At 36.0% G+C, this 23864-nt stretch overlaps 1 protein-coding gene across 4 annotated transcripts in view; it reads right to left on the minus strand.

The window, feature by feature from the left end:
• Positions 1–832: 832 nt before the first annotated feature.
• LOC127880612 (uncharacterized) overlaps positions 833–23864 on the minus strand; it is a 108108-nt gene continuing 85076 nt past the window's right edge. For 3 of the 4 annotated variants that reach the window (XM_052427923.1, XM_052427936.1, XM_052427929.1), the window contains 9 exons: positions 22617–22765; positions 21105–21119; positions 19070–19150; positions 15674–15866; positions 13277–13419; positions 10578–10693; positions 9787–9933; positions 6095–6194; positions 833–5509 (listed from right to left, as the gene is read on the minus strand). In XM_052427923.1, coding sequence (XP_052283883.1) covers positions 5363–5509; positions 6095–6194; positions 9787–9933; positions 10578–10693; positions 13277–13419; positions 15674–15866; positions 19070–19150; positions 21105–21119; positions 22617–22765 — 1091 coding nt within the window. In that variant the 3' untranslated portion in view covers positions 833–5362. The remainder of the gene's footprint in view (positions 5510–6094; positions 6195–9786; positions 9934–10577; positions 10694–13276; positions 13420–15673; positions 15867–19069; positions 19151–21104; positions 21120–22616; positions 22766–23864) is intronic. The other variant, XM_052427946.1, reaches the window with a different exon arrangement.

The raw sequence follows: 23864 nt of genomic DNA on the forward strand, positions 1-23864 counted from the left end.
ACTAAGTAAAAAAAGGGCAATAATTCCGTAAAAATGACAACCAGAGTTATGCAACTTGTCCTTTACTGTCCCCTAATGATAGTTTGCAAGTGTTCCAAGTAAGAAAGCAATATCTCTGATACTTTAGGGGAAATGTGGGCCAAAACACATAACATAACACAATTTTCAATTTTTTAAGTATAAAAAGGGCACATAATTCTGTCAAAATGCCAGTCAGAGTTACATTACTTTGCCTGCACAGTCCCCTTATGATAGTTAGTAAGTGTTGCAAGTATGAAAGCAAAAGCTTAGATACTTGAGGAATAAAATGGACCTAAATTTTCAATTTTCTAAGTATAAAAAGGGCACATAATTCTGTCAAAATGCACGCCAGAGTTATCTAACTTTGCCTGCCCAGTCTCTTCATGATAGTAAGTAAGTATACCAAGTTTGAATGCAATAGGATTGATACTTTATGAGAAAAGTGGACCTAAACGCAAAACTTAACCGGAAACCGACGCAGACGCCAACGCCAAGGTGATGACAATAGCTCATAATTAAAAAAAAATAAATAGATGAGCTAATAAAAATATCTTAAATATCATTCAACAATTTACATAAGGCATGAAATACTACAAAGGGTAGTACAATCATTAAACTACAACTGTTTCAATTGTTTTTACAATATCTAAGATCAATTTTGTTTAAATTTCAACTGTTAAATGCCTAATCCTGAAACTACATTTCACTTTTACTCCTGCTTGTTATATTTTCATTTTTGCAGGATGCATTTACAACAAGAAAATAACTTAAATGTATGTATTCAATAGAACAAGTGAAAATCATGATGTGGAATTAGAGAAACAAATTTTAACTCGGATGTATTTTTATCGATCTTTGAAAGCACTTTGAAATGCCATTACTATTAATGGTAATAATTATTCCCCAATGGCATGCCTCAGTGTATCTTACCTACAGGTATTCCTACAGTTTAATGTACTAATGACCCTGTAAGGAATAAATACTAAGGTGCAAAAATCTGTAGCAGTTTTTTAACTTGCAGTTATCTTTACTATAAGATTTGACATACATAAAACTAAACTGGCACTTCTTTTTCTTAGAAGAATACAATATTTGGAGATAAAATCTGTATTACACTAAATGTACCAAACCCACCAGATACAACATGGGAGATCTACAACAAAATGTAATTCAAAAGCTGGAATGTGGTTTTGGACACCAAAGCTATAGTTTTCACTGTCTACAAGAAAAACAAAAACAAAATACACATGTGTAGGAAAACTTGGTCCCATTTTATGAGCAGGCACGACTACACCCTAAATGGAATGTCATTGAACAGTACTTGAATTATAATAAATGTGGTTATGCAAGAATGATAAGTTGAACATAATGTAATTATGCTTATAACCAAAACTCATTTGTGCAACTTCCATTATGCTCAGTATATTTCAATCTTTGTAAACTTTTTATGGTCTTGATGAATGATAACAGAGCTAATTTGCAGCTGTTTCAATTTTAAAAAATCCTTAAAAACAACAACAATTCCGATCAACGATGTAAGAATTGCAAAAAAAGTGTAATCGCTAGGTACAATTCAAATGGATAAAATCACCAAATCAAAAAATATGTACACTATGAAAGCAAATAATTACTGAACGTATATTTTTAAAGGCTGACACGACAAAATTGTGTAGTCAGTAGGCTAATATCACAAAATGTATACAAATGTATGGAATGCAAAAGTAAACAGCATAAAATGCACAAACACAATCACCAACATCCAATACAGAGTCCTCTAGTTTTAACACTTTACCACTTTGATAGGTATTTTGACGCATTTGTACACCAATAGAAAGTTGAATTTATTTAAATACCCTTCTTAACAAATTCAAGGCTTCATTTCTAACCCTTAGATACTGATGAGCAGCAAAAAGCATAAAACCTGAACAGACTGCCAGTTACTCGAAGGCTGTTATGGTTTTATAGTGGAAAAGCCATTTTCACTTTGCTTCTTATGGGGGAAAGGGTTAACAAAAGCTTGCCACAATAGTGGCAAACACACACACACCCCATCATGAATGTTTTTATGTGTAGCAATTTGTTAAAATCATGGTTATATAGAAGTTGTTATAATCATGGTTATATTGAACAGACGTCAATGTTGTTTCCAGAATAGAGGCTCCAACTTCTTCACTGTGGTATAAGTGGTATAATAAATAAGTATTGACATAAACATTCATTACGTATAAAGGCTAGAGAAAACCAAAATATAAAACAATAAAGCTATTTGCCACAAAATCATTTGAGAGCATCATAATATACAAATACATATGCAAATAGTCCGGTAACCAAAGCATGAAACATGAAATCAAAATCATGCAGGTAAGACAAAAAGCATTTTACCGTATCACAAATGTAATTATGATATAATAAACATTTGATAAGACAATCATATTATAAAGCCTTTTTATTTCCACCAAAATTTCATTTGACCAAACACAAAATTACCTGTAGCCAAGAACAAATATTCACTACATTATACATAACAGACTATATTCCTTATAAATGAAATACTTGCCTTTGAGTCTGATTAAAATCCAATACAATTTTGTTTGTAAGATCTAAAACAGTAAGTTTAAAAATTAATTGATTCCGTTATCACTGCAAAACTAACATTCGTTTGAAGTACAAAATAGTCACTTTTCAGGGATTGTGTGAAAAAAAAAAAAGGATTACAATCATAAGTAAAAACGGGTCATAAAATGGTGTAAAGAAACTTTGCAAATTAATTAATTTTCTTGGGGGAAATCATCAACTATACTGTACGCATGTCAGAGTAAAGGCACCATGGTAACCAAATGGTATGTGTTTACAAAATCCTCATGCAGCCATATAAAAAGCCTACAAAGTGAAGAGTAAATAGATCAGTATATCTTACAATATTCTCATTACTGTAAAGTTATGGGAACTCAATATAATTTTCACACAAAACTAGAATATTTTATCTATGACAACATACATTTTAAATTGATATATATTGAAGTAAAATGTGTTTATCTATTTGATATATGCTAGTAAATCTAGCTTAGGTTGTTTAAATTTAACAAATGAATAATATATACTTTTGCAATATATAAAAATAAAGTCATATATACTCAAAGATAAATAGCATATTTATATTATATCTACAATATCAAACATCATTCTTGGTGTACATTTGTACATAAAAACATTTGGGTATTCTGAAAGAAAATACATTTCTCTAAGAGTCTTTTCATAATAAATAAATAAACATATCTAAACTATTTCTTCTGCACCTGTGGCCTACTTACATGACAATACTAACATAAAATCATATATATTCAAGTTTAACATATAAATGTGAAATGATTGAATATCATAATTGCTTATGACAAATAAACAACTGTATTGAACAATCCATTTTTACATTTTATATCACATAGCTAGACTACATACTTTTAGTACAGAACAATATTTGCAATTTTAATTTAATTTCTGTGACCTTGCACCTATGTTCAAAACGTCTCTTTTCAAATAATAGGACTGTATATTCTATTTAACTGCAACATTTTATCAGAAAAAACACACTTTGTCAACTTAAACATGACGACCTCGGACAATTTAGTATAAAACTTAATAGCAAGCAATCTTTTAAACATCATCCTTAAAGTTGAAGCTATGAAAAATCATTAATACTTAGATAGTATTTTGACGAATTTGTTGTCCCATAGATAGTTTAATTAAAACCTTTCTTACTAAATTCAAGTTTTAAAGGCTTCATTTCAAACCCTAAGAATAATAGATACTGATGAGCAGCAAACAGCATAAAACCTGAACAGACAGCGAGTAACTTAGGCTGTTCTGGTTTTATGCTGTTTGCATATAGCAATTTTCCCCTTGCTTCTGAGCGGGAAAGGGTTAAATAAATTAATACCATATAATAAGTTGCCATGCAAATGACATCATAAAGATGAAGTGTTCAAATCAGTCTAGTTCTGGAAAAACTCAGCTTAATGTAAAGAGTCATCCCAGTTTAGTCTGTACAGTTTAGGGACGACAATTTCCGCCTTGACTTTAGTTTTGTCTTAAAGAGACTTTCTCTGAATGAAAAATTCCATAAAAGCGGAAAAAGTAGTCCCTGATTAGCCTGTGTGGACAGCACAGGCTAATCTGGGATGACATTTTCAATACATGCATTAAGCCCAGTTTTCCCAGAACAAGGCACACATGTTTATGCCATATGACATCATCAATCAGTGCACTTCACATTTTTGGTGATCAAGTGACCAATTCACTAGGCCACATAATAATCACTTGTATTGAAAATGATATGATAAATTGTGTTAACAAAATTATCAGTCTACCCAAACAACATTAGTAATTTTTGTGCACAACATTATAGTTGAAAAGCACATGATGTGACATTTAAAATACTACTAATTTTGTATGATAACACACCAAGTATTTATTTTTAAGCATTCTTGTTTGACCTTATCTGAACAAAATAAAAGAATGCATTAAAAAAAGGTAAAAATTATGGGATACAATATTTATACTGAATACTTCATGTACGCATATTTAATCTTGATTAATTGATTAATAAGCCACATTGCTCTTTGCTTATTCAATACATGTTTGAGTTATAATTTCAACCATTAGCACTGCATGATCAATGATTGGTATCCTAGTGACATCTTCCATTGCTGTGTATCGCATAAGCCTTGTGCTGGGAAAAATGGGTTTAATGCATGTTAATTAAGTGTCGTCCCAGATTAGCAAGTGCAGTCTACACAGTCTTTTCAGGGACAACACTTTTTACCTAAACTGGAATTTTAGCTTAGGAGAGACTTCCTTTAAACGAAAAATTCCATAAAAGTGCAATGTGGCGTTGCAAATTAGACTGCACAGGCTAATCTGATGACACTTTACGAAAATGCATGAAACCAAGTTTTTCCCTGAGGCTCACAGGATCAATTCGATGGGGTACCAGTGACATCTCCATATATGGGCATCACATGGTAAGTTAGTTGTGATCCAAGTAACATCTCCATAAATGGGCATCACATGATCACTCAGTTGTGGGCCCAGTGACATCTCCACATTATCAGTTGGTGCCCCAGTGACATCTCCATATATAGGCATCACATGATAAATTAGTTGTGATCCAAGTGACATCTCCATAAATGGGCATCAGATGATCACTCAGTTGTAGGCCCAGTGACATCTCCATATATGGGAATCACATTATCAGTTGGTGCCCTAGTGACATCTCCATATATGGGCATCTAATGATCAGTTTGTTGTGGTCGCAGTGACATGTCCATATATAGGCATCACATGATCAGTTGGTTCCCCATTTACTGCAGGCTTTCACTCCGTGCTTTCTCCACTCCTCAGTAGAGACACAGCTCATTTCAAATATGTCCATGGAGGCCACAGAGCAGGCTCCAATATACGCCGCATGGTAGCGCTGTGGAGAGGCATGCACCTACAAAGCAAATACACTATGCAAGTACACAGGAGACATTTTGACAATATGAAAACAACTACAGTATCTTCACAAATAAAAATGAAGTATAATGAGGTTTTTGACATAACGAAAATCTATAATAGTCTCTAAACACATTGAACATGAGATATATCTGTGACTTCATTCAGATATGTAAATCCATATTCGATTAAGAAAATGGACAAAAATGTATGGTATTTCTTTAGTCAATAAACATTTCTGTATATTTTGAAATTTATCTCATCACAAAATTTACGCATCCAAACAAAATGCCCTTGAACACAAAAACTTGTATATTACTTGAGCCTCTCTCTATGATAACGGGCTTAATGCAATTGCATTAAGTGTTGTCCAAACTGGTATTAGCCTGTGCGGACATTGGATGACTCCCCGTTTGTGGGGGGTTTTTTGGTTAAGGAAGTCTCTTTTTAGCAAAAAAACAGAAAATGTTGTCCCTGATTAGCCTGTGCAGACTGTACAGGCTGATCTGGGATGACATTTTACGTAGATGCATTAAGCCCTGTTTTCCCAGAGCGAGGCTCGTATGTAAGTACTGCACATTACCTCTACAACCACGGAAGGAGGGGCAAGCTTATGAAGCTCCTCCTGGAGCCGCTCTGCAAACCCTGGGATCATTGTCACACCTCCACTCAGATAGACAGACCTGCAAGCAGACGCAAAAACATTTGAGCCGTGTTCTGGGAAAAACCAGGCTTTGCGTAAAGTGTCATCCCTGTTTTGCGTGTACAGTCCGCACAGGCTTATCAGGGGTGACACTTTCCGCTTTTATGGTATTTTTTGTTAAAAATAGGTCTATTCAGAAAAAGTCCAGTTATGGTGGAAAGTATTGTCCCTGTTTTTCCTCTTAGTTTCTGGAACTTATAATTATTGAGCAGGCAACTGAAAATTAGTTTATCATAAATGACCACATTTTGAGAGTTAAGCATGACATTCATTTCCAGTTAAGGATTGAAAAAATACTTTCTTTATAGTTATGACCATATGAATTTCAGGAAAAAAACAGTTTTGACCCTCGCACCATTATTTTAGAATAGAAAATTTTAACTTAAATGTTATTTTAGCAAATAAAATCTGTATAAAATGTTTGACCATTAGGGTCTCATTTAACAAAAGTTTGTATAGGACGTCAAATAGCAAATATATTAGCTCTGGACCTTGTGGTTTCAAAGAAGAATTTACAAATGTTAGTTTGCTATATCAGTTTACCGATATATAGACCCTGTTACTCCAGGGTCATCATTTGAGCTACCTTTGTAGTAGACTACACTATGATGACAGGATAATAATCCTCTGGGAGTTGTAGTTTTTGTAGTTTAAGAAACAAAGACTTACACTTTTTAAAATCTATTTTTAGCTTTGGGGACTCACATATGCAGCGAACCAGAATGATTTGAACAAAGTCACCAAATGATCATTCAATAGTTTCATGTAAACCTGTCCAGATGTTGAGGAGGAGATATATTTTGAATGAAAAATATACAGACAATTACAACTGACAAAATGTGCAAACAAAAGCTCACCCTGTAGTGAGATGAAAACAAAACCAAATGGGCAATGATGGTCCTTAAACACTGACCTATTTTCTCAGATATCAATTGTTGAAGACATCACCTGGTCATCTAGTGCTTGACCTATCTTGACAAAGATTCAAACTTATTTACAAAAACATTCAGACCAAGTTTCATCAAGACTGAGTAATAAATGAGTCCTATAGGGTTTTAACAAGTTCTTTTTAAGCATTTGACCTGGGTCTGTATTCAACAAACAATTCTTAAACTTAAGTCTAAGAATCAGTTGGTGAATAGGGGCCTTTGTGACGTAGGTTTTGGATGCGCCTGATCAAGATTAAAACTTGACCTAGTTTAACATTCAGACCAAGCATCATGAATGTTTTCCCTAGAATGGTAAGTTTAGTTTGAACTGGTGACCTAGTTTCCAGACACAAATTAACCAAATTTAAACTTTGCCTTGATATTGTGCAGATAAACATTTTGACTAAATATCATCAAGATTGCATCATGGATGTGGCCTCTAGAGTGGAAGCAAGGTTTTTCTTAAATTTGACCTAGTTTTTGGATGCACATGACAGCGATTCATGCTCGGCCTTAATATTGTTAAGATAAACATTATGACTAATTTTTTATCACTATTGTGTAATAAATGTGGCCTCTAGCTTTTTAAAAGGATTTTTAAGATGTGAACTGGTGACTTAGTTTGTGTTTGCTCTGGTGACCTACATATGCAAAAGACCAGAACAATTTCCATAAATTTGAAAAAGAGTCACCCAAAATCATTCCTCTTACCTTTAAAAAACAAAACAAGGACTGTTTTTAAAACATGATTGCCCCCCATATGGGCTGACAGTTGTAGTGGCAGCCATTGTGTGAATACGTTTTTTGTCACTGTGACCTTGACCTTTGACCTAGTGACCTGAATTAATAGGGGTTATCTGCCAGTCATGATCAATGTACCTATGAAGTTTCAATATCCTAGGCCTAATTATTCTTGAGTTATCATGAGGACACCATTTTACTGTTTCTAGTCACTGTGACTTTGATCTTTGACCTAGTGACCTGAAAATTAATAGGGGTCATCAGCCAGTCATGATCAATGTACCTATGAAGTTTCATGAATCTAGGCATAAGCATTCTCTAGTTTTCATCCGGAAACCATTTTACTATTTCGAGTCACTGTGACCTTGACCTTTGACCTAGTGACCTGAAAATCAATAGGGGTCATTTGCCAGTCATGGTCAATGTAACTATGAAGTTTCATGATCCTAGGCATAAGCATTCTTGAGTTATCATCTGGAAACCATTTTACTGTTTCAACTCACTGTGACCTTGACCTTTGACCTGAAAAAACATAGGGTCATCTGCCAGTCATGATCAATGTACTTATGAAGTTTCATGATCCTAGGCCTATGCAATCTTGAGTTATCATCCGGAAACCGTTTTACTATTTCGAGTCACTGTGACCTTGACCTTTGACCTAGTGACCTGAAAATCAATAGGGATCATCTGCCAGTCATGATCAATGAATCTATGAAGTTTCATTATCCTAGGCCTAAGCGTTCTTGAGTTATCATCCGGAAACCATCTGGTGGACAGACCGACCGACCAACAGACAGACCTACCAACCAAACGACATGTGCAAAACAATATACCCCCTCTTCTTTGAAGGGGGGCATAAATATACCCAGCAGTACAGTAAAAAATAAAACATGAAAAACTAATGAATGGACTAAATTACGTCTGATGGAATCCTAAATGATCCCCATGAGAACTCTGAGCTTTCATGAGCAAAAATAACTATCAACAAGCCTAGACAATAAAATGTTCTTAACTACACCTAATATTTCTAGACCTTATTTCTGGGACCTAATGGCCGCTAAGCCAACACCAGATCCACTACTGCCCTGTGACCTCCAATTACCATCCATTACCTGTACATGTGTTTATGTGAGTCCATGGGGCACTGCTGTATGGCATTGAACACCTGTCTCTGTCCATTACCTGTACATGTGTTTACTTGAGACCATGGGGCAATACTGTATGGCATTGAACACCTGTCTCTGTTGATTACCTGTACGTGTGTTTATGTGAGTCCATGGGGCATTGCTGTATGGCATTGAACAGCTGTTTCTGTCCATTACCTGTACATGTGTTAATGTTAGTCCATATGTGTTTACATGAGTCCATGGGACACTGCTGTATGGCATTGTACACCTGTCTCTGTCCATTACCTGTACATGTGTTTACGTGAGTCTATGGGACACTGCTGTATGGCATTGTACACCTGTCTCTGTACATTACCTGTACATGTGTTAACTTGAGTCAATGGGGAACTGCTGTATGGCATTGTACACCTGTCTCTGTCCATTACCTGTACATGTGTTTACGGGAGTCCATGAGGCACTGCTGTATGGCATTGAACACCTGTCTCTGTCCATTACCTGTACATGTGTTAATGTGAGTCCATGTGGCATTGCTGTATGGCATTGAACACCTGTCTCTGTTCATTACCTGTACATGTGTTTACTTGAGTCCATGGGACACTGCTGTATGGCATTGTACACCTGTCTCTGTCCATTACCTGTACATGTGTTTACGTGAGTCTATGGAACACTGCTGTATGGCATTGAACACCTGTCTCTGTCCATTACCTGTACATGTGTTTACGGGAGGCCATGAGGCACTGCTGTATGGCATTGAACACCAATCTCTGTCGATTACCTGTACATGTGTTTACGTGAGTCCATGGGGCACTGCTGTATGGCATTGAACACCTGTCTCTGAAGGTTCTTGTAGTCCATCTCCCAGAGCTCAGTGTTGAAAAAACCCTCTGGGCTCTTGAAGCATGCATAGTCCAGCTCCACCAAGCTAAAATGGAATGAAGAAAGCACTTTTTTCATCAAATGAGCTGCCATCTAAATGAAAATCCTGTGAAGGCAGAAAGCATCCTCACTGATTAACCTGTGCAGGCTAATCTCTGATGTCACTTTACACACATGCAAAACAACAGTTTTCCCAGACGGCGACTCAAATTATTTATATAATAATTCATAATGTCTTATAATCACCAATCATGTTTTGGTTTTAAAAGTATCGAAATTCCAGTCTAAGGTGAAATTGTATAAACAATTTAAATGAAACTTAATAATGATAATTCAATACCATCAAACATTTTATGAAGATTTGGGAATAATGTTTGAAAAACTATTAGAACTACCATGTTGTCAAAAACATATTACAATCATTTATATACGCCTTGTTGTGGTAAAACTGGGCTTAATGTATGTGAATATTAAAGTGTCGTCTCAGTTTAGACTGTGCAGTCCACATAGGTTAATCAAGGACAACGCTATAGGCCTTATCTTTATTTTTATATTGATTTTCCTTTAAACCCAAAATACCATAACAGCGAAAAGTGTCATCCCAAATAAGCCTGTGCAGACTGCACAGGCTAATCTGGGACGACACTTCACGCACATGCATACAGCCAGTTTCTCTCGTCTGCATCGTACCTATGAGCACCCTCTGGCAGGTCAAACTCTGTGAGATCCACCTGGCGCCTGAAGGGGGTCGGGTCACCATCACACTCCGTCTTGGCCTGATTGTAGTCACCACTCACATAGCACGCCTGCATGGGAGAACACAACCATTGAGATTGACTTTATCTTAACCCTTTCCCAGTTTAAGTCACCACTCACATAGCACGCCTGAATGGGAGAACATAACCCTTGGGATGGACTTTATTTTAACCCAATCCCAGTTTAAGTCACCACTCACATAGCATGCCTGAATGGGAGAACACAACCCTTGGGATGGACTTTATCTTAACCCTTTCCCAGTTTAAGTCACCACTCACATAGCATGCCTGAATGGGAGAACACAACCCTTGGGATGGACTTTATCTTAACCCTTTCCCAGTTTAAGTCACCACTCACATAGCACACCTGAATGGGAGAACACAACCCTTGGGATGGACTTTATCTTAACCGTTTCCCAGTTTAAGTCACCACTCACATAGCACGCCTGAATTAGAGAACACAACCATTGGGATTGACTTTATCTTAACCCTTTCCCAGTTTAAGTCACCACTCACACAGCACACCTGAATGTGAGAACACAACCCTTGGGATGGACTTTATCTTAACCCTTTCCCAGTTAAAGTCACCACTCACATAGCACGCCTGAACGGGAGAACACAACCCTTGGGATGGACTTTATCTTAACCCTTTCCCAATTTAAGTCACCACTCACATAGCACGCCTGAATTGGAGAACGCAACCCTTGGGATTGACTTTATCTTAACCTTTTCCCAGTTTAAGTCACCACTCACATAGCACGCCTAAACGGGAGAACACAATAATTTAGATTGACTTTATCTTAACTCTTTTCCAGTCAAAAGCAAAGTGGAAATAGCTATAAGCAAACTGCATAGAACCATAGCAGCCTGTGAGTAACTTGCAGTCTGTTCGTGTTTTATGCTGTTTGCTGCTCATCAGTATCTTTTGGCAGGAGATTAAGGCTTTAAATCAAGAATGTTGAATGCAAAAACTTAATTTCACTTGATTTTCTTAGAGACCCAAATGCATATCTGAGCGGGAAATAGTAAACTTATACAGAATACTTGTGTTAAGTTGGCTAAGCAAGATCGATCACATGGCTACAATTTATTTTCCCGATATGTTCAACACGAGTGATTTATATCCTGTTTGTAGTCATTGTTTAAAATTAAAGTTTAATAACATCATGGTAATAACTGAGATGACATTATTAAATACAGTATAGCTATGATTAGTTACATTATGATGTTGATGGTGGGTAAAGAATGTTCCTCAGAAGGATTAATTCGTTACACAGCTCCTTCCAATGTCACAATAATTTATACATGGTAGTAAATTGATATTTGGCTCAAGCTATGCTCCCATCCAATATGAATTTTCTATCACAAAGTTCAGGGTCAGTAAGAAGAGATGTTACTTATAATTTAGATTGACTACAACTGCTTATAAACTTGTAGTCTGACAGGCTGACATGTTGTTACTATAATTGTGCCTTGGCCTACATCTTTTCACTTGCAATAAAGCATGCCTGCATGAACTACAATTTGTGACAACAGTAACAAAGAATACCTCTGACGCTACATGTTGTGATTTGAAGAACGATGTTATAAAATGACTAAGTTGAAAAAGGGGCATAACTTTTGCAATGGGGTATATCTTTTGTATAAACGTGGCATAACTCTTAGAAAGGGGCATAGCTTTTGTGAAGGGGGCATAGCTTTTGTGAAGGGGGCTTAGCTTTTGTGAAGGGGCATGACTTTTGTAATTGGACATAACTTTTGTAATGGGGCATGGCTTTTGTAATGGGGCATAACTTTTGTTTTTTTAACATAGGAAGGACAAAAATAAAAACAAGAAAAACTTCCTATGATATGATAAAAGGCTTTCAAGTTTGAATGTTGTACATAGAACAGTTTATGAGAACACAGACAGACAGATTTCCTTGGTCATCCCAGTATACTACCATTTACTTCCCCATGGAGGCAATAATCAATACAGTTCAGCATTACAAGGTTATGAACTTTCTAATTATATTATGTGGACACGTGCATCAAGGCAAGAACCATTAATGATGATGAAGCAGCTGAGTACAAATAATGCTTTATTTTCATCTGAGAATGTTCATTTTGATTTATTGAACTTTTGGACTCGATAAATACTTCTTGTAATGCATCTATTCAGATTGTATAACTCATAGTTAAAGTGGACTCACCAGCTATTTCAAGAAATCTAAACTTGGGTCTTCTTATGGTGGTTGACATTTGTGCGAAGTTACTTTAAATCAAACAATGTAAGGCAAAGTTATGGCTGAGGTAGGAAACTTCGCATAGAGGTACAGATACCCAGACATTGAGACAGAGAGAGTGAATGCTTTAAGCCCCATTTTTGGATAAGGCGCAAAACATTTGAGGTAACATATTAGCCTGTGCAGTAAACACAGGCTTATCAGGGACGACACTTTCTGCTTTTATAGTATTTTTTGTCTGAAGAAAGTCTGTTCTTAGTAAAAATTCACTTAAAGCAAAAGTGTTATCCCAGATAAGCCTGCATGGACTTCACAAGCTAATCTGGGACAACACTTTAAGCACAAGCCCAGTTTTAGAACCAGGCTCCATTAAACCCCAGACTGACAGTCCTAGTGAATGACACCCTACCTGTTCACAGATGTACTTCACAAGCAGTTTCTCAACTGGTGTGCTGAACTTGTATCTATTCTCCAGGAGGGAGATGTGAAGCGAGTCCTGTATCTTGGTACCACCATAGGCTTGCCTGGATACACCACCCTCAATAAGAACTCCTAGAAACAACAAAAAAACACTTTTAGCTACAATAGTAGCTATGACCAAAATATCCTTAAAACAAATACAATGTTTATACAGAACAGGCATTCAACATATCTTTTCTACTTTTCTGCCAGTTAATGAACGTACACATACTAACAGACTACTATCAGTAGTAGCATTTTAACCCTTTGCATGCTGGGAAATTTGTAGTCTGCTAAAATGTCGTCTGCTGAATTTCTAAAATTAGCATTTTCTTAACAAAATAAGAATACTATCAGAATAGCAAACAGTTTGGATCCTGATGAGACACCACATTCTGTGGTGTCTCATCTGGATCCAAACTGTTTGCAAAGGCCTTCAAAATTCGGTTCCAGCACTGAAGAGTTAACAGAAAAGTTTACACAGTGTTTATTTCGCACAATTTTGGTAATGGGGCTGGGGCCAGTTGCATTGGAAGAATCGCTTTGTTTTGACCAATGGGGAAATAGGTGTTGTTGTATTTTTGGTAACAAAAACCATAATAGTTGTAGATACAACAAGATGTGTTTGTGAAACACAATGTCTCCCTATATGATGTTTGACATTGTAGGATGACCTTGACCTTGTCAAGGATGACCTTGACCTTGACCTTTCACCACTCAAAATGTGCAGCTCCATGAGATACACATGCATGCCAAATATCAAGTTGCTATCTTCAATATTGCAAAAGTATTAATAAAATAAGCGATTTGGGCCACATATATTTGACCTCTGACCTTGAAGGATGACCTTGACCTTTCACCACTCAAAATGAGCAGCTCCATGAGATGCACATGCATGCCAAATATCAAGTTGCTATCTTCAATATTGCAAAAGTATTCATAAAATGAGCGATTTTGGCCACATATAATTGACCTCTGACCTTGAAGGATGACCTTGACCTTGACCTTTCACCACTCAAAATGTGCAGCTCCATGAGATACACATGCATGCCAAATATCAAGTTGCTATCTTCAATATTGCAAAAGTATTCATAAAATGAGCAATTTTGACCCATATATTTGACCTCTGACCTTGAAAGATGACCTTGACCTTTCACCACTCAAAATGTGCAGCTTCATGAGATACACATGCATGCCAAATATGAAGTTGCTATCTTCAATATAGCAAAAGTTATTGCAAAATGTTAAAGTTGGCGCAAACAGACAGACCAACAGACCAACAGACCAACAGACAGACCAACAGACAGGGCAAAAACAATTTGTCCCCCACTACTATAGTGGGGGACATAAAAATATTCAAAAGATACAGATGTCCGAAAATTTAGAGACAAAGATACAGGTGTTCAAAAATGTAGAGATACTTAAAAAATATTACATTGACGATCGGATACGGGTATGCAATCTGTATCGGGTTTATTGTTGAAACGAATACTAGCATGTGCTTGTAAAATACCACGGCGCATATGGTATAAATTACATTGACATATGTTTCACTTCAAGCTTTTGGGTAAAATACCTTTCTGTCATCATCATACATACATGTACATAGCTGTTTACCTCATAAACCAAATTTAATGGTCCATTGACTAAATGGCATTCATGGGCCAGGTTTAATGACCTTAATCAATTGTAAAATCGCATAATTGAAGTGTCAACAGATAAGTGCAACAGGGCAGAATTCTGGGTAAATAATATTGTATAATTTTTTAGAGTCATTAATAATGGACTAAAACCCTGTACATTGGAAAATTTAGAGACACAAAAAAATAATTATTTTGTCCATAGATTTAGAGTGTCTTAATTAAACCGAGGCAAATTACGGTACTTTTAAATTGATAATAAACATGTTTTCAATATCATATTTAGTTAGGTTTAAGTTACACATTTGAATAGGGAAATGTTTTTTGTGGATTTTTTTTGTTATTAGAAACCTTCAATTGGGAATTTAGGCATTGATTTGGGAAACATATATACTTTTTTAGATTGGGAAAAAACAAAACTGTTATGTATCACAGAACACAGACCTTCATACATGGGCAGTAAAACAGAACACAGACCTTCATTATGGGCAGTATCACAGAGCACAGACCTTCATACATGGGCAGTATAACAGAACACAGATCTTCATATATGGGCAGTATAACAGAACACAGACCTTCATATATGGGCAGTATAACAAAACACAGACCTTCATACATGGGCAGTATCACAGAACACAGATCTTCATATATGGGCAGTATAACAGAACACAGATCTTCATATATGGGCAGTATAACAGAACACAGACCTTCATATATGGGCAGTATCTCCAGTCTCTCCCCAATGTCCACAATGATGCCCGACATGGCGTTGTACGAGTAGAGCGCCAACAGGGACTGCTGGACCATGCACGCACCGCGCACACGCAGCTCATCTATCAGGATGTGCATCATGGCCTCTCGCATCTTCTCTCCCAGCGTCTGAGGCGTGCTCAGCATCACCTTCAACAGAAATGACTCGGATTATAAACCCTTTTATCACAGTATCACCTTCAAGAGAAATAATTCGGATTCGTGACCGTTTTTTAAACTCAGCATAAACTGCAACAGAAATAACTCAGATTCTTAAGTTTTATCACAGCATCAACTTCAACAGAAATAACTTGGATTATTAAAAGTTTTGTCTCAGCATAACCTTCAACAGAAATAACTCAGATTATTAAAAGTTTTGTCTCAGCATAACCTTCAACAGAAATAACTCGGATTATTAAAAGTTTTGTCTCAGCATAACCTTCAACAGAAATAACTCGGATTATTAAAAGTTTTGTCTCAGCATAACCTTCAACAGAAAAAACTCGGATTATTAAAAGTTTTGTCTCAGCATAACCTTCAACAGAAATAACTCGGATTCTTGAAAGATTTATCTCAGCATAACCTTCAATAGAAATGACTTGGATTCTTGAAAGATTTATCTCAGCATAACCTTCAACAGAAATGACTCTGATTCTTGAAAGACTTATCTCAGCATAACCTTCAACAGAAATGACTCGGATTCTTGAAAGATTTATCTCAGCATAACCTTTAACAGAAATGACTCGGATTCTTGAAAGAATTATCTCAGCATCAGCAAATTTTTGTTGAAGTTATGATACTTGCCTGGAAATAGTAATACTGAACATCTAACATGCTCTAAAATATCCATTAAATGCATCTTTTGACTATTTAAAAACCTGATAATTATTAAGCGTCACAAACGCTAAACGATTGAATAATTTGGAGAGTTCAATTATTATCGTTATATTTTGTGACACTACCATGATTGCTTATATAAAGAATAAAATACACCACTCACTGTATGAAAACGGATGGCCGAGTGGTCTAAGTGAAAGATTTTACTTCAAAGGAGAGTTGTGCCAGCTCAGAAACTGATTCCTTTTTTTCTTTCTTTAATTGCATTTTTGTTTGCTTTTTAATGGAGCTTTTTAGTTCCAGTGTTTATATTAATCAATTTAAAGCATTCAATGACAAACTTCAGAACATGCCAAAATCTGTGAAGAGGTCCCTTTAATTTCTTTGTACCCCATTTAAAGAACATGCTGAAAAAAATGCATGCTGGCATGAGCTATCTATCAAAATTTGAATAGGGTTAGACAGAGTGCATTTGGACAGTTAACTTCCAAAACCCAGTTCTTTCCGTTTTGTCGCCATATTATAGTTTATTTATTGATATTGCAAGTTTAACAAACACAACAATGTTGACAATAATTATCTCCACACAAGAAAGACCCATGCACACAAATAAGCCTGCTCACTCTGGGAAAATGGGGCTGAATTCATGTGCGTAAAGGGTTGTCCCATATTAGCCTGTGCAGTTTGTGCAGGCTAATCAGGGACAATATACTTTCCGTCTTAACTGAATTTTTGCTAAGAGGCTTAATTAAAACAAAAAAACATGTACAATAAAACCGAACTAGAGCTCTGTCACAGATGTGACATATACCCCCAAATACCGCATTGACACATAATATTTTGCATGTTGTCTTCACAAAAAACAGCGGACACCATGCTCAATTTTTAAAACGCACTTAGTGACCCCTTGACCTAGTTTTTGACCTAGAAAGGCCCATGTTCTAACTTGGCCTAAAGATCACCTCCATTAAACTTCTGACCAATTTTGGTGAAGATCGGATGTAAAGTATTTGAATTAGAGAGCGGACACCATGCTGAATGTTAAAAAACGCACTAAGTGACCCCATGACCTGGTTTAAGGCCCGGAATGGCCATTGTTCAAACTTGTCCTAGAGATCATTTAGATAAAACTTGTGACCAAGTTTGGTGAGGATTTGATAAAAACTACTTGAATTAGAGAGCGGACAACATTGTGATATTTAAAACGCACTAAGTGACCCCGTGACCTTGTTTTTTGACCCGGCATGACCCATATTCAAACTTGCCCTAGACATTATCAAGATACAACTTCTGACCAATTTTGGTGAAGATTGGATAAAAACTACTTGAATTAGAGAGCGGACAACATGGTAGGTTTAAAACACACTAAGTGACCCCGTGACCTTGTTTTTTACCCGGCATGGCCCATGTTCGAACTTGACCTACACATCATTTAGTTACAACTTCTGACCAAGTGTGGTGAAAATCGGATTTAAACTACTTGAAATAGAGAGCGGACACCATGCTCAATGTGTAAAACGTACTAAGTGACCCTGTGACCTAGTTTTTGATCTGGCATGGCCCATGTTCGAATTTGGTCTTCAGATCATCTAGATAGAACTTCTGACCAAGTTTGGTGAAGATTGGATGAAAACTACTTGAATAAGAGAGAGGACACCATGCTGAGCGTTAAAATACGCACTTAGTGACCCTGTGACCTAGTTTTTGACCCGGCAAGGCCCATGTTTGAACTTGGCCTTAAGATCATCTAGATAAAACTTCTGACCAAGTTTGGTGAAGATCAGATGAAAACTACTTGAATTAGAGAGCGGACAACATGCTGAATGTTTAAAACGCACTAAGTGACCCTGTGACCTAGTTTTTGACCCGGCAAGGCCCATGTTCGAACTTGGCCTAGACATCATGTAGATACAACTTCTGACCAAGTTTGGTGAAGATTGGATGAAAACTACTTGCATTAGAGAGCTGACAACATGCTGAATGTTTAAAACGCACTAAGTGACCCTGTGACCTAGTTTTTGACCGGGCAAGGCCCATGTTCGACTTGGCCTAGACATCATCTAGATACAACTTCTGACCAAGTTTGGTGAAGATCGGATGAAAACTACTTGAATTAGAGAGCAGACAACATGCTGAATATTTAAAACGCACTAAGTGACCCCGTGACCTAGTTTTTGACCTGGCAAGGCCCATGTTCAAACTTGGCCTAGACATCATGTAGATACAACTTCTGACCAAGTTTGGCAAGATCAGATGAAAACTACTTGAATTAGAGAGCGGACACTTAATACGGACCGACAGACCGACCGACCAAGGGACCGACCGACCGACAGACAAGTTCACTCCTATATACCCCCCTAAACTTTGTTTGTGGGGGTATAAAAATGTCGTCTCTGATTTATCCTTTGCAAACTGCATAGGCTAATCAGGGATGACATGTTACACCAATGTATTAAGCCCCATTTTACAAGAGCTTGGCTCAAATGTAAGTGTTGTGTGAGCACCAGTCTACTAACCAGGAACTGGGTGGGATTGATCTGTAGGTCGGAGAACACCTTGTGGAAGATAGCCTGCATCACCTCCATATCAATGTTGAACTGCAAAGAGAAGACAATATATAATAAATCTCCCATTATTTCAACAAGAAATGTACAGATATTATAAGAGTTACCTCTCTTCATACATAAATAATCAAAATAAGGTAAATAACTATAATAGTCAAAAGCTTTTTAAGGTCACCATGGCATAGTGGATGTGGTGTATTTGTCCTACCCAAGAAATGGACTCGAGAGCATTTTAATAAGCCTTTCGATGCAATCAAATTAAAATACATAGGTTTAAACTTAAAAAGCTTACATAATTGATAATAGCAAACTATTAAGTATGTATTCCTTTTAGTTTTTAATATTGTTTTCTGTGTTGGAGATTTATCTTTTACTAATTTGTAATTCAACATCATAAAATAAATATTTTTTTTACATTTGACCTTGAAAGATGACCTTAACCTTTTACCACTCAAAATGTGCAACTCCATGAGATACACATGCATGCCAAATATGAAGTTGCTATCTTCAATATTTCAAAAGTTATGGCAAAATGTTAAAGTTGGAGCAAACTTTAGTGGTGGGGGACATAAAAAGGATGAGTGGCTGAAAGGAATATCTCATTCAGACATGACTGACAGTGGGTTTAAGATTACATAATGGATAAGGACGCTTAGTAGAATGTGTTCACATGTTTAAATATATTTAATGCAGGAAAGGGCATGAAAGTGGTGTTATATTAGCCGCAATCTCGGAAAATCTGGCTTAATAAATGTGTGTAACGTGTTGTCCCAGATTAGCCTGTGCAGTATCCACAGGCTTATCAGGGGCATTATTTTCTGCTTTTATGGAATTTTTATTTCAAATAAGTCTCTTATAACGAAGGTCCAGTCTAGGTGAAAAATGTCGTTGGGGTTTAGCGCCTGCAGACTGCACAGGCTATTCTGGGACAACACTTTACGCACACAAATTAAGCCTGGTTTTTCCAGAGTAACACTCATATCAATTTTTCATTACACAGATTCAATTCATGCTCAAACTTTCATATTTGTCATCATTTTTACTATTTTGAATGAAGATATGCATTTGCTCACACATTAAATTAATTAAAAGCAAATTAAACGAGTACTATTTTACAGTTATGTCCATTATGTTGACAAAAAGACCCTCCACCAATAAAGCAAGTTTTTTTTAATGAAACTTTGATTAAGAATATAAAATAAATCAATTGCAAACACCTAAGAAAAAATACACTGTCGATCAAATATAACAAGCTCAGTTAGGAACACTGATTTTTTATGACAAAATATTTTGCAAAATGTTAGTTGATTTTGAGTATGTTACTTTAATGTTTTTACTTTTTATATACCATTTCAGGTAAGAGATTGCACAGGTGTGAAGTTGTATTTATTTCAAAGCAGAGAAATAAGAGTACAACACGATAAAACACTGCACATTTATTTTTTTATTATTATTTTATTTATTTTTATGTTTTTATTTCCATATAACAATTCATTAACAATTTTAACATATTTGTCCCAAAATGTTTGGACATCTGTATTTTTATATACATTTTTCGTATCTTAATTTTCGGATACAAATTTTTAAGTACCCAAAAACTGACAGTAATTACGGTATTCACTGGAAGTTTGTATATGAAAGCAATAAAAAATTATATGGATTTGCTTTTACGATGATCCCTCCATTATAAATAAAATACTGCCATCAGCTTTTACTTAAGTTTTCTTAAGTTGAAATTTAGATTTATGGAACTGATGAACCCACTTATATAATGTGGAAAGATTAAAAGGCATGTCTTCTGTTAGCTCATCAGAAATTATGTGGAAATGTTTTGCATTTACTAAATGATAATTTAAAGTTTATATAAATAATTAATGAATCTGAAGCACTGGGCATTTTGTAAGCAAAATCCTATAGATAGAGAACCACAATGAGTGATGGTGTGAAGACACAAAGGAAAGGCAAAATGAGATGAAATGGAACTTACTGGTAGAACCTGGCCCTACAAAAGTAAACAACACTGATGGTGAAGGTACCTGCTGAATGAGGGAATGGGGGCATGCAAACAATAACAACTTGGCATGCAAAATTAAGGTAAACAAACCAAAACCAGCTTCAGTTATAACAAATAAGCATAATGGAAAATTTGGCATAATGGCTGTGTAAAGTGTCATCCCCTTTAAAGCCTGTGCAGTCAGCAAAGGCTTGTTATCAGGGTTGACACTTTTCACTTTTGTGGAATTTACAGTTTTAAGTCACATAAATACTTAAAATCAAATAAATTTACCCATAACAAATCAGTGTTCATTATAGCAATAGCCTAAATATCAACACTAGATGTTGTATGGTAACATGGATTGAAGATTTACTGAGATACAAAATGCTTGCTTTTTTGTGCTACAATATATTCCACGTCATGATGTGAATTTCCTGCGACGATATCCAAACATTTAGAAGTGAAAGCGTGACTGGCTTCGGGCAGCGTCGGAAGACCTACGTATTCATGAGAACTACAGCGTGCTGCAGACGCTGCCCAAAACCAATCTCACTTTTGCTTGTAAATGTTCGCATATCGTCACAGGAAATTCACATGGAATATATTGTCACAAAAAAAACACTAGCATTTTGTATCGCGTTAAATCTAAGTTACCAGACAACATCTAGCGTTGAAAGTTTGGCTATTGCTATAAGGAACAATTTTTTTTTTCTTTTATGTGTTAACTGAATTTTTCTAAATATTGTACGAAATATTCATTGATATTGAGGGTTTATGGGATTTTAAAGGAAGTCTGTTCCTGTCTAAAGGCTGAAAGTGTTTTCCCTGATAATCCCTGATAAGCCTGTGTGGATGCCTGTGTGGACAGCATGGGCTTATCTTATAAGGATGACACTAAACACACATGCATTAATCCAGTATTCCTAGAGCAAAGCTCCTATTATCAGTCAAAGGGCAGGCAAAATAATTGTCAGAACAGGTATGTATTTCTTCAAGTTAAATGTATACTGTAACAATATTTTATTTTGAACTATGCCTCTCAGTACAGAAATTAAAAGAGCCTGACTCTGGGAAAACTTTTGCTTAATGCGTATGCGTAAAGTGTTGTCCCACATTAGCATGTGTAGTCCAAACACTTTAAGCCTCTAAGACTCGATTTTCAGTGGACTGCACAGGCTAAATCTGGGATAACACTTTGCGCATATGCATTAAGCCCCATTTTTCCTGACCAGGGCTCAAATGAATGTGTGTAATACTACTTGATGACCTTTGCTTAAGAAGATTTGGATGTTTTTATATTGTACAGTAAATACAATCTGCACACTGACTTAATCATACCGGTTAATTCAACCAAATGATTTGTGCTTTATTTTATATAACACGATGATTAAACAAATTTATGCATACAGATGAATGCTTTTTGTTAAAACTGAGCACCTCTCAACAACATCACATGAATGTTAGTTGCTTTTAACCCAAAAAGTACACCAAAATCAACCCTACCTTATCCACCTTGTTGGTTGGTTGGATTGGATTGATCACATTGGATGACTGCCGAACTTCAGGTTTAAGAGCATGAGGTCCAACAATGATTTTCCCTGTGGACTTATCGATGGCAACAACACTTGGAAAGAACACCTGGGGCAGAGTGGCTGTGTGCAAGGAAAAATATCAATACATGTATATAATTATTTATAACTTTACAATACATAAAATGCATGACTAATGTGCAAATATAAAATAATAGAAACAACAAGATTCATGAAAATTTTAAACCATATTAATAACAAGCAAACAATTTAGTTTTTAAAATACTGTTTTATTTCATTTTAAAGTGGATTGTATACTATGCATAGTATGTGTTTTCAGATATATACATCTTATTTTGAAATTATTCTTGAAAAAGATGGCCATGAGCCTATTTTTAAGTCACTATTCTGACTCAACTAATAAAAAAAAATTGAGATAAGTTTGACCATATGCAAAACTTGGCGTCAAGAAAATATTTTTTGAGTTTTGAGTCTGACTCAACCCGGAGTTTGAGAGGGGAATATGTGCATAATTGTATACCAAACATTTGAGATTGTTCATGAGCTGACCCAAATTCTAAATTCTCAGCTGAGTGAATGCTCAAAGCTCATCTTCTGAATTGAGCAAACAATTAAGACTGTTCTTGATACTGGGCCCTGGACACAAGACTGTTCTTGATACTGGGCCCTGGACACTTTTAAGGCGCCATCATGATCTGTAAGAGCTGTTCAGCATGTGAGCTTACATTCACAGATCTGCTATAGCAGTTGGTATTTTCTACATGGAACACAATACATTACCATATGGTGCTTAATATGTGAGCATTGGTCTACGTGTATACAAATAGTTTTAACATTTTAATATTAAGACATCAGCTTTTGTACATGATTAATCCCCTGCTGTTATTTTATAAATAACAAGCGCCCCTTTTCATTTTATGAAATGGATAAACTAAGCATTTTGAAGATTGCAAAGTTTTAATAAAGAAGGCGAAGTGGACTTCTACTTCATGTCATTAAAGGGAAAAGTATTACTTTTTGGCACAGTTATCACCCAGGTTGCCCTCTCAGAAGAGCCCTGTGTTCACCATATGGCCCTCTATGTGAACAAAGATTTTCATCAACCCTGCTCAAATATTTTTTCAGTTGTCCCAGGATGTAGATGTTAGTTTTCACTTATTGCTGTTATCACAATTTTTGCTTGACAAAAAACTGAAATTTA

The sequence above is a fragment of the Dreissena polymorpha genome, chromosome 1, assembly GCF_020536995.1.
Source record: "Dreissena polymorpha isolate Duluth1 chromosome 1, UMN_Dpol_1.0, whole genome shotgun sequence".
Lineage (NCBI taxonomy): Eukaryota > Metazoa > Mollusca > Bivalvia > Myida > Dreissenidae > Dreissena > Dreissena polymorpha.